Source organism: Salmo salar, chromosome 18 (assembly GCF_965601325.2).
Source record: "Salmo salar chromosome 18, fSalSal1, whole genome shotgun sequence".
Lineage (NCBI taxonomy): Eukaryota > Metazoa > Chordata > Actinopteri > Salmoniformes > Salmonidae > Salmo > Salmo salar.
The window spans coordinates 97,725,052-97,736,862 of NC_138308.1; the positions used below are offsets into that span (position 1 = coordinate 97,725,052).

The 11,811-nt window shown below is 40.1% G+C and overlaps 2 protein-coding genes across 2 annotated transcripts; both read right to left on the minus strand.

Moving 5' to 3' along the window:
• Positions 1-106: 106 nt before the first annotated feature.
• Positions 107-1,885, minus strand: LOC145861677 (equistatin-like). The gene is made up of 5 exons (XM_082964527.1): positions 1,849-1,885; positions 1,280-1,343; positions 504-635; positions 314-409; positions 107-230 (listed from the first exon to the last, which is right to left on the minus strand). The coding sequence occupies exons 2-4, from the start codon at positions 1,329-1,331 to the stop codon at positions 330-332; spliced, it is 264 nt and encodes an 87-aa protein (XP_082820653.1). The 5' UTR covers positions 1,332-1,343; positions 1,849-1,885; the 3' UTR covers positions 107-230; positions 314-329.
• A 7,336-nt stretch (positions 1,886-9,221) lies between these two features.
• LOC145861678 (equistatin-like) lies at positions 9,222-11,000 on the minus strand. Its single transcript, XM_082964528.1, has 5 exons — positions 10,964-11,000; positions 10,395-10,458; positions 9,619-9,750; positions 9,429-9,524; positions 9,222-9,345 (listed from the first exon to the last, which is right to left on the minus strand). Exons 2-4 carry the CDS (start codon positions 10,444-10,446, stop codon positions 9,445-9,447), a joined length of 264 nt encoding a protein of 87 aa, XP_082820654.1. The 5' UTR covers positions 10,447-10,458; positions 10,964-11,000; the 3' UTR covers positions 9,222-9,345; positions 9,429-9,444.
• Between the last annotated feature and the right edge of the window lie 811 nt (positions 11,001-11,811).

Here is an 11,811-nt window from a genome sequence, read left to right on the forward strand (position 1 = left end):
TGGAATTTGACTGCCTTCATTTCTTGTAACTGCCGGTAATACAGTCCTACTCCTTCCTCCATTTCCCAGAAATGGACTGGTTCAGATAATCACACCAACAATAAAGTAAGTAAATCAACAGTTTAATCTCTGGATTTCTTCATGCATTTATATGGGGCGTGAATCAGTTCCTGTCGTACAGTAAAGACAACTGTCCGTCTTTTCAAAGACTTCATTCCAACGCCTTTCATCTACAATTAGACAAAAAACATTAACATCCAGAATCAGCTGCAAAGAAATAACATTTAGTGAATGAGTATGTATATACACACACCTTGGTGGAACAGTTGCTAGCAGTTGATAGCAGTGCCTGGTGGAGTCTCCGTACCCTGAATCTTCTGTCCAGTAGTGGTCACACACCAACAGTAACCTACCAGAAATAGACATGTTGCACATACAATATTTACTGTAACATTCAACTGAATTGGAGAATTTAGTGTGTGTATATGTGCGTCCGTGTTAACCTGTAGAGCCCGAACATTGCTTAGGGGTGTATCGTCCAGCGGCGTCACACGTGGGGATGTAGGCTCCAATTGGGCCATGTGTCGCGGCATATCTAGCACGCTCACAGGGGGTCATGGGTCGTAACGTAGCATCTGGACACAGGTAACATAGATTGATTGTAATGTGGACATAACATTGCAGCACATGCATGCCGGAATCTTGGGTTGCGTCCCATATGGGCCCTGGTCAGAAGTATTTTATACGGAATATGTTCCATTTCAGATGTAACCTAGGTACTTCCTGGCTAAATACTGAAATTGCGCTACTTGTTTAAAAGCCCTGTGCAGTCAATTCAGTTTCTGTCTTTTGTATAACAGCTGATGAAACTAAGACTGAAAGTGGGGGTAAGTTGTGTCAGTGTTACTTCCTGACAATCCAATCATACATCCAGTTGAATGATCAAACCATTCATATCAGAATACCTCAGTCCAGCATCTAGACACCAATATACATCTCTGGAACAAGAGGAGTGGCAGGTAGCCTAGCGGTTAGAGAGTTGGGCCAGTAACACAAAGGTTCCTAGTTTTAATCCCTGAATGTCAAGTTAAAATATCTGTCTATGTGCCCTTGAGCAAGACAACCTTCTCTCCAGTGTCACGGTTGATAATGGCTGCCCAAGGGACAACTGGTTATGAAACAAAACATTAATACGTACGTGTGTGAATAGGACAGATCAACACCCACTAACGTTTTTATTCAAATGTTGGTGAGTAAGTGTGAGGTACATCACTCTTACCTCCCAGAGCAAAAGCTGTGCTAACAAGCAGAATGATGGTCAATATCGCCATGGTGATAGTCTCCTGAGAGAGAGAGAGCGAACAAGAGCGAGATTAGTTGAGCATTTTAAATCATCTGGAATGGCTGTGGGTACTAGAGGAGAGGTTGAGGAAACCCTGTGTTAAGTACAAAACTTATGCAACAATTGCTAAACCCAGTCCTGAGGACCCCAACAAGCGAGTATCGGCAACACGGCGCGCTACGATTCTTCCACTAAAATTCAGGTATCATCTAATCTATTGTATGTGGTTGAAGAGCCTGGCACACAGGAATATGAATCCTTCCCAAATGGCTCCTCATTCCTTATGTAGTGAACCACCTTTGACGAGGGCCCACAGTGCACTACGCAGGGAAGGGGAAGCAGACTAGATCTTGACAGAGACTTCTATTCACTACAAAGGTAACTATTAGTCTATGCTCTTAAATTCAGGGGGGTCATATATAGTGCACTACACTTGACCAGGGCCACATAAGATTAACGTGCCATTTGAGAGGCAGCAAGTCTACTAAATAATATCACAAGCTCACCTTCTGCACTCTTCCAAGGGATTCACTGGTTGTCTCTCTGTTGTCTGTGAGTTATGGTCTACCTCTTCCACCTCTCCTTTTAAAGGATCTGTCACAGGTGTGACTAGTTGCCTCATTAACCCAACAAGAGATCCCGATGTCGGCCATTAGCTGGTGGTGTAAAGTACTTATGTAAAAATTCTTTAAAGTACTACTTAAGTAGTATTTTGGGGTATCTTTACTTTACTACTTCTATTTATTTCAACTTTCACTTCACTACATTCCTAAAGAAAATAATGTACTTTTTACTCCATACATTTTCCCCGACACCCAAAAGTACTCGTTAGATTTTGAATGATTAGCAGGACAGAAAAAATGGTCTAATTCACACACTTATCAAGAGAACATCCCTGGTCATCCCTACTGCCTCTGATCTAACAGACTCACTAAACACAAATGCTTCCTTTGCAAATTATGTCTGAGAGTTGGTGTGACACTGGCTATCCGTAATCAAATAAAAAAACAAGAAAATGGTGCCGTCTGGTTTGCTTAATATAATGAATTTGAAATTATTTATACTTTTACTTTTGAACTTAAGTATATTTTATCAATTACATTTCATGTTGATACTTCAGTATATTTGCTGAAACTTTTAAAACTTTACTCAAGTAATATTTACTGGGTGATTTACACTTTTACTTGAGTCATTTTCTCTGAAGGAATCTTCATAGGCAGTGAAGAGAGTAGTAGAGGAAGATGGGTCCAGTTTCAAGGGATCCTGAGAGGCTCCCTGTGAGTATGCCGAGGCCAATAGAGAGTGATAGGAATAACATGTGTTTCAGTAAGGTTGGTTTCTTAGCATTCATAGCCATGGTTATCAACTGTACCGCAGAAATGGAACATAAATCACTGAAAATATATGTTGTGGCGGTAGCCGCAGATAACTCGTTGGGTTATGAGATTTTACCGCAGAAGAGTTATAAGGTGTGATGAACGATAGTGTCCCGTTTTCCCAGGCTGCCGGCCTGCTGTAGGACAAAGCCCATGCGGTAGAACTCAGCTCACGTAGACTTGCATCCTAGCCCATGTAGACTTGCATCTTCAGAGCGTAGCTGGATTGTGCGTCACATGCAATCAATCGAATCAATCCAATTGATTGATAAAGCCCATCTTACGTCAGCTGATGTCACAAAGTGCTGTACAGAAACCCAGCCTAAAACCCCAAACAGCAAGCATTGCAGGTGTAGAAGCACGGTGGATAGGAAAAACTCCCTAGAAAGGCCAGAACCTAGGAAGAAACCTAGAGAGGAACCAGGCTATGAGGGGTGGCCAGTCCTCTTCTGGCTGTGCCAGGTGGAGATTATAACAGAACATGGCTAAGATGTTCAAATGTTCATAGATGACCAGCAGGGTCAAATAATAATAATCACAGTTGTCGTCGATCATTCAGAGTATCTCTATCGCTCCTGCTGTCTCTAGAGAGTTGAAAACAGCAGGTCTGGGACAGGTAGCACGTCCGGTGAACAGGTCAGGGCTCGATAGCCGCAGCAGAACAGTTGAAACTGGAGCATCAGCATGGCCAGGTGGACTGGGGACCACCCATATCTTGTTGTTGGGGACCACCACCCATAAAAAAACAGTTTCTGGCTAAAGAGACAAGACTAACAAGGGAAATCCATGAACTAATAGTACAGGTAGATAGCAATAAAAAAATATACTACAGAGGTACAAAATAAGTTAGAGAAAAAACAAATCGAACATGTGGAACTTATTCAAGAACAATCTAATGTAATCTATTACAAAAATAAAGCAAAGTGTATGGAATATGGAGAAAAATGCAGCAATTATTCCTGAATCTCCCATACAGGAACGCTAACAAAAATGATTTGCATAAAATCGTTACTGAAGACGGAGTCATCTATGATTCTCCCAATGATATTTTAGAAGAGGAAGCTAATTATTTTAGGCAGATGTTCACTTTTCCGTCTCATCCTTTCCCACTGAATGAAGATTGTACATTTACATTTAAATTTGAACATTTAGCAGATGCTCTTATCCAGAGCGACTTACAGTAGTGAATGCATGCATTTCGTACATTTCATACATTTTTTTTCCCCATATTATGGTAAGCAATTCTTTCCAAATAATATAAAAACTGGAAAATTAACAAATGTACAGAAAGATCAGTGCGAAGACCAAATTACAGAAGAAAAACGTTTTGAAACTATTAAATCCTTTCAGTCTGGGAAAATCCCAGGGCTTGATGGTATACCGGTAGAGGTATATCAAGTGTTTTTTTTATATACTAAAAGCTCCATTGTTAGATTTGTTTTAACCTGTTAGGGCTAGGGGGCAGTATTGACACGGCTGGATAAAAAACATACCCGATTTAATCTGGTTACCACTCCTACCCAGTAACTAGAATATGCATATACTTATTACATATGGATAGAAAACACCCTAAAGTTTCTAAAACTGTTTGAATGGTGTCTGTGAGTATAACAGAACTCAAATGGCAGGTCAAAACCTGAGAGATTCCTTTACAGGAAGTGGCCTGTCTGACCATTTCTTGAACTTCTTTTCCATCTCTATCTTTTACTAAGGATCTCTGCTCTAACGTGACACTTCCCACGTCTTCCATAGGCGCTCAGAGCCCGGGAAAAAACAGAATGTCGTCATTCCAGCCCCAGGCTGAACCACATTATCGCCTTTCTCAAGTGGCCGATCAAGGGACTCTGGGCTTATGCGCGTGACCCAACCGCACCCCGCCTTTGTGATTTTTTCCTCGATTTGCCGAAAAGGAGATTCCCTGTCGGAATATTATCGCTTTTCTACGAGAAAAATGGCGTAAAAATTGATTTTAAACAGCGGTTGACATGCTTCGAAGTACGGTAATGGAATATTTAGAATTTTATTGTCACGAATTGCGCCATGCGCGCGACACTTCTTTACCATTTCGGATAGTGTCTGGAACGCACGAACAAAACGCCGCTATTCGGATATAACGATGGATTATTTTGGACCAAACCAACATTTGTTATTGAAGTAGCAGACCTGGGAGTGCATTCTGACGAAGACAACAAAAGGTAATCAAACTTTTATAATAGTAAATATGATTATGGTGAGTGCTAAACTTGCCGGGTGTCTAAATAGCGAGCCCGTGATGCCTGGGCTATGTACTTAGAATATTGCAAAATGTGCTTTCACCAAAAAGCTATTTTAAAATCGGACATATCGAGTGCATAGAGGAGGTCTGTATCTAAAATTCTTAAAATAATTGTTATGCTTTTTGTGAACGTTTATCGTGAGTAATTTAGTAAAATGTTAGCGAATTCCCCGGAAGTTTGCGGGGGGTATGCTAGTTCTGAACGTCACATGCTAAGCTGGTTTTTGATATAAATATGAACTTGATTGAACAAAACATGCATGTATTGTATAACATAATGTCCTAGGGTTGTCATCTGATGAAGATCATCAAAGGTGAGTGCTGCATTTAGCTGTCTTCTGGGTTTTGGTGACATTATATGCTGGCTTGAAAAATGGGTGTCTGATTATTTCTGGCTTGGTACTCTGCTGACATAATCTAATGTTTTGCTTTCGTTGTAAAGCCTTTTTGAAATCGGACAGTGTGGTTAGATTAACGAGAGTCTTGTCTTTAAATAGCTGTAAAATAGTCATATGTTTGAGAAATTGAAGTAATAGGATTTTTAAGGTTTTGAAATTCGCGCCACAGGCTGCAAGTGGCTGTTACGTAGCTATGAAAATCAGATCCAATAACAACATTAGAGGATTAGATATCCAAGGTTTAAAACAAAGGTGTCCATGTATTTCGATGGCTCAAGATTTAAATTAAGTCCGCAAGCTAGATCTCTGCAATGTGTCATTGAAGATCTAGATAACTTTTCTGTACTCTCTGGACATAAACCTAATTATGATAAGTGTTCAATATTATGTATTGAATCCTTCAAAAATTCGACTTTTACATTATCCTGCAGTTTACCCATAAAATGGGCTGATGGTGAAGTAGACATACTCAGTATTCATATCACAAAAGATATAAATAAGCTCTACACAATGAATTTCAAAATAGAATGTGCCCATCTATATAATGAATATGAATTGGGTGGGTTGAGATTATTCAACATAAAAGCACTAAACCTCTCTCTAAAAGCTTCACTCATTCAAAGGTTTTACTTGAACCCTATATGGTTCTCAAGTAGATTACTAAGAAAAGCTCATCCATTGTTTAAAAATGGCCATTTTGCCTTTGTGCAGATTGCCATGTCTCATTTTCGATTAATTGAAAATGATACTTTTTTCAAAGTATCTCTCTTTTTCAAACAAGCATTGCAGAGCTGGCTACAATTTCTATGTCACCCCCCTGAAAAGATAAAACAAATATTACAACACATATTATGGCTGAAGTCAAATGTGCTGGTTGATAAAATACCTGTATTTATGGGAAATATGTTTGAACAGGGTATTTTGTTCATAAATGATATTGTAAATTGGAATGGTAGAATTATGGCCTTCATGGAGTTATCAGAATTGTAAGGAAAGGTCTGCTCAATCCAAGAGTACAACCAATTGATTACAGCATTACCCCAAAAATGGAGGAGGCAAGTGGCAGCGGGAGGAGGTAGGGAACTGGTCTGTCTGCCCAACATAAAGGATCAAAACTTGCGGAGGAATAAAAATAGCATAAATAGGAAAGTATACCAGTTTCATTTGAGGACCAGGATGTTGACAACTGCGCCATACAGATTGCAAAATAGTTGGGAAGAGATTTGAGTTGATATATAAAACGCAAGATTCAAGACTTCGTGCTTTTCAGCTAAAATGATTATATAGAATTCTTGCTACCAACAAAATGCTGAATATTTGGGTAATAGAATCATCGAAGCTCTGCAGATTTTGTTGTGAGGATACAGAATCAATAGACCATTTGTTTTGGTATTGCCCTCAGGTAGCCTGTTTCTGGTCTCAGGTTCAGGAATGGCTGAAAATGCAGTCAATTACTAATATACTAAAACTCTTAGTAAAAGTATTTATCTTCAACTCGCAATCTGTGGATTCTATTCGATTACATAGATTGATATTGTACGTTAAACATCACAGCATAGTTGAAAGATATGTGTTGCGTGGAAACCCGAAGTGGGTGGCCAGCAGAGATACATGGGATGGGCTGAGGGAAGCTGAGGGTTGGTATGTGGAATTGGAGACAAGTGGGAGTGGAGTTGCTGTGTGGGAGATAGAATGATGGTCAAAGATAAAAGTCCAAATAAAACATTTAAAAAAGTACATTTGAATGACACTAAGTGGCAGTGTTTTTACAACAAATGCCGGTTTGCCTGAGGCTGATGCCGTGCAAGTGTTTGTGAACATGCATTTGTGAACACACTCTCATTCAAATAAACACATACATGTAATAGTGCCAGACATGCACACAAACATTTACAGTTGGCGTTGCTGTTATGATTTAATTGTCCTTGATATCCTTTGTTTTAAATTGCATTGTTGTTTGCTGTTTTCTTCTGTCTTTTCCTTTTTTCTCTCTTTAGTTCATTCTCATGGTTGTTGGTGCATTGGGGGGTTCTTGGGGGTGGGGAATGGAATTAATTGTATTTTTTATTTTGTATTATTTTTCTTCCTGGGGGGGCTGTGGGAGGGGTCTCGAATGGTTGAGGGACAGCTATTGGGGAACTGTGGGGGGGATCTTGGAGGGTTCGGGATCAAGTTTTTGGCCTGGTGGTAGATCGGCCAACATTACATTTACATTTTAGTCATTTAGCAGACACTCTTATCCAGAGCGACTTACAGTAGTGAATACATACATTTCATGCATTTTTTTTTGTACTGGGAATCACACCAAGCTCTACCAACTGAGCCACACGGAGGGCTCAACATGCCCTTGAGCAGAGAATTGACCCTGGATGCTTTGTGTGTCGCTCTGAATGGGAATCTGTTGGACGACTGGGATGATGTAGTTATTGAGCGGCTTCACTGCAAGTATATTGTATGTTTCGAATATTCAATAAAGTAAAAAAAATTAAAATATTTTAAAAAAGGACTCAGCCAATGCAGTACGACTCAGCCCACGCAGTATTTATTATGGATCCCCATTAGCTGCTGCCAAGGCAGAAGCTACTCATCCTGGGGTTCAGCAAAATCAAGGCAGTTATACATTTTAAAGACATTACCATACATTCATAACAGATTTCACAACATATTAAGTGTGTGCCCTCAGGCCTCTACCACATATCTATAACACAAAATCCAAGCGTACATGGGTGTATTTTATCGTGTGTTTGTATGCATGTGTTGCTTCAGTGTATTTTTATCCGTTTTTTAAAATCTAATCTTACTGCTGGCATGAGTTTCTTGATGTGGAATAGAGTTCCATGTAGTACTGTGCACCTCCCATAGTCTGTTCCGGAAAGTAGTAGCAATTCGAACATGAAGGCCTGATTCACGCAGTCTCCTCCGAACAGTTGATGTTGAGGTGTCTTACTTGAACTCTGTGAAACACATATTCTAAGACTGGTATCTCTATTGAACATATCCTCTGCAAGAGAGGTAACTCTGGGTCTTCCTTTCCTGTGGTGAGCCTCATGAGTCATCGTAGCTCTTGGTTTTTGAGACTAAGAACTTTGAACGTTTCTTTAAGTGCAATGTTCCGCATTGACTGACCTTCCTGTCTTAAAGTAATGGGCTGTTTCTCTTTGCATTGAGCTGTTCTTGGGCTTAAAATAACAAATAGGGCTATTTTCTGTATACCACCCCTACCTTGTCACAACTGATCAGCTCTTACGCATTGAGGAAAGAAATTCCACAAATTAAGTCACACCCGTTAATTGAAATGCATTCCATGAATCTGGTTGAGAGAATGCCAAGAGTGTACAAAGCTGTCAAGGCAAAGGGTGGCTACTTTGAAGAATCTCAATATATTTTGGTTTAAGATGTGATTCCATGTGTTATGTCATAGTTGAAAATATTAGATGAAAACCCTGGAATGAGTAGGTGTGTTCAAACTTTTGACTGGTACTGCAAATATAGTAGATCTAACCTATAGAAAGCTGATGGGATCCTCTTTCTAATAGAAGCCATGAGGCAGTTCTCAGACAATTGCATAGGTTATAGAAATGTTGCGCAACATGAGCTCATGAAATGTTTTACATTTGCATTGATGTCAGAGTGATTAGAGGGACAATAGAGTGCTGAGTACCAGGCAACTAATGACCATCACCAGCATCAGAGCTTGGAGAAGCCTAATTACTAAATGGTCACGTGGAATTTGACTGCCTTCATTTCTTGTAACTGCCGGTAATACAGTCCTACTCCTTCCTCCATTTCCCAGAAATGGACTGGTTCAGATAATCACACCAACAATAAAGTAAGTAAATCAACAGTTTAATCTCTGGATTTCTTCATGCATTTATATGGGGCGTGAATCAGTTCCTGTCGTACAGTAAAGACAACTGTCCGTCTTTTCAAAGACTTCATTCCAACGCCTTTCATCTACAATTAGACAAAAAACATTAACATCCAGAATCAGCTGCAAAGAAATAACATTTAGTGAATGAGTATGTATATACACACACCTTGGTGGAACAGTTGCTAGCAGTTGATAGCAGTGCCTGGTGGAGTCTCCGTACCCTGAATCTTCTGTCCAGTAGTGGTCACACACCAACAGTAACCTACCAGAAATAGACATGTTGCACATACAATATTTACTGTAACATTCAACTGAATTGGAGAATTTAGTGTGTGTATATGTGCGTCCGTGTTAACCTGTAGAGCCCGAACATTGCTTAGGGGTGTATCGTCCAGCGGCGTCACACGTGGGGATGTAGGCTCCAATTGGGCCATGTGTCGCGGCATATCTAGCACGCTCACAGGGGGTCATGGGTCGTAACGTAGCATCTGGACACAGGTAACATAGATTGATTGTAATGTGGACATAACATTGCAGCACATGCATGCCGGAATCTTGGGTTGCGTCCCATATGGGCCCTGGTCAGAAGTATTTTATACGGAATATGTTCCATTTCAGATGTAACCTAGGTACTTCCTGGCTAAATACTGAAATTGCGCTACTTGTTTAAAAGCCCTGTGCAGTCAATTCAGTTTCTGTCTTTTGTATAACAGCTGATGAAACTAAGACTGAAAGTGGGGGTAAGTTGTGTCAGTGTTACTTCCTGACAATCCAATCATACATCCAGTTGAATGATCAAACCATTCATATCAGAATACCTCAGTCCAGCATCTAGACACCAATATACATCTCTGGAACAAGAGGAGTGGCAGGTAGCCTAGCGGTTAGAGAGTTGGGCCAGTAACACAAAGGTTCCTAGTTTTAATCCCTGAATGTCAAGTTAAAATATCTGTCTATGTGCCCTTGAGCAAGACAACCTTCTCTCCAGTGTCACGGTTGATAATGGCTGCCCAAGGGACAACTGGTTATGAAACAAAACATTAATACGTACGTGTGTGAATAGGACAGATCAACACCCACTAACGTTTTTATTCAAATGTTGGTGAGTAAGTGTGAGGTACATCACTCTTACCTCCCAGAGCAAAAGCTGTGCTAACAAGCAGAATGATGGTCAATATCGCCATGGTGATAGTCTCCTGAGAGAGAGAGAGCGAACAAGAGCGAGATTAGTTGAGCATTTTAAATCATCTGGAATGGCTGTGGGTACTAGAGGAGAGGTTGAGGAAACCCTGTGTTAAGTACAAAACTTATGCAACAATTGCTAAACCCAGTCCTGAGGACCCCAACAAGCGAGTATCGGCAACACGGCGCGCTACGATTCTTCCACTAAAATTCAGGTATCATCTAATCTATTGTATGTGGTTGAAGAGCCTGGCACACAGGAATATGAATCCTTCCCAAATGGCTCCTCATTCCTTATGTAGTGAACCACCTTTGACGAGGGCCCACAGTGCACTACGCAGGGAAGGGGAAGCAGACTAGATCTTGACAGAGACTTCTATTCACTACAAAGGTAACTATTAGTCTATGCTCTTAAATTCAGGGGGGTCATATATAGTGCACTACACTTGACCAGGGCCACATAAGATTAACGTGCCATTTGAGAGGCAGCAAGTCTACTAAATAATATCACAAGCTCACCTTCTGCACTCTTCCAAGGGATTCACTGGTTGTCTCTCTGTTGTCTGTGAGTTATGGTCTACCTCTTCCACCTCTCCTTTTAAAGGATCTGTCACAGGTGTGACTAGTTGCCTCATTAACCCAACAAGAGATCCCGATGTCGGCCATTAGCTGGTGGTGTAAAGTACTTATGTAAAAATTCTTTAAAGTACTACTTAAGTAGTATTTTGGGGTATCTTTACTTTACTACTTCTATTTATTTCAACTTTCACTTCACTACATTCCTAAAGAAAATAATGTACTTTTTACTCCATACATTTTCCCCGACACCCAAAAGTACTCGTTAGATTTTGAATGATTAGCAGGACAGAAAAAATGGTCTAATTCACACACTTATCAAGAGAACATCCCTGGTCATCCCTACTGCCTCTGATCTAACAGACTCACTAAACACAAATGCTTCCTTTGCAAATTATGTCTGAGAGTTGGTGTGACACTGGCTATCCGTAATCAAATAAAAAAACAAGTAAATGGTGCCGTCTGGTTTGCTTAATATAATGAATTTGAAATGATTTATACTTTTACTTTTGAACTTAAGTATATTTTATCAATTACATTTCATGTTGATACTTCAGTATATTTGCTGAAACTTTTAAAACTTTACTCAAGTAATATTTACTGGGTGATTTACACTTTTACTTGAGTCATTTTCTCTGAAGGAATCTTCATAGGCAGTGAAGAGAGTAGTAGAGGAAGATGGGTCCAGTTTCAAGGGATCCTGAGAGGCTCCCTGTGAGTATGCCGAGGCCAATAGAGAGTGATAGGAATAACATGTGTTTCAGTAAGGTTGGTTTCTTAGCATTCATAGC

Bases quoted from the DNA above. Each gene is read 5' to 3' on its own strand.
- LOC145861677 (XM_082964527.1), bottom strand. From the start codon at position 1,331: ATGGCGATATTGACCATCATTCTGCTTGTTAGCACAGCTTTTGCTCTG. The intron at 636-1,279 runs GTAAGAGTGATG...ACCTGTGTCCAG, and splicing joins CACAGCTTTTGCTCTGGGAG to ATGCTACGTTACGACCCATG. The intron at 410-503 runs GTTAACACGGAC...TATTTCTGGTAG, and splicing joins GCAATGTTCGGGCTCTACAG to GTTACTGTTGGTGTGTGACC.
- LOC145861678 (XM_082964528.1), bottom strand. From the start codon at position 10,446: ATGGCGATATTGACCATCATTCTGCTTGTTAGCACAGCTTTTGCTCTG. The intron at 9,751-10,394 runs GTAAGAGTGATG...ACCTGTGTCCAG, and splicing joins CACAGCTTTTGCTCTGGGAG to ATGCTACGTTACGACCCATG. The intron at 9,525-9,618 runs GTTAACACGGAC...TATTTCTGGTAG, and splicing joins GCAATGTTCGGGCTCTACAG to GTTACTGTTGGTGTGTGACC.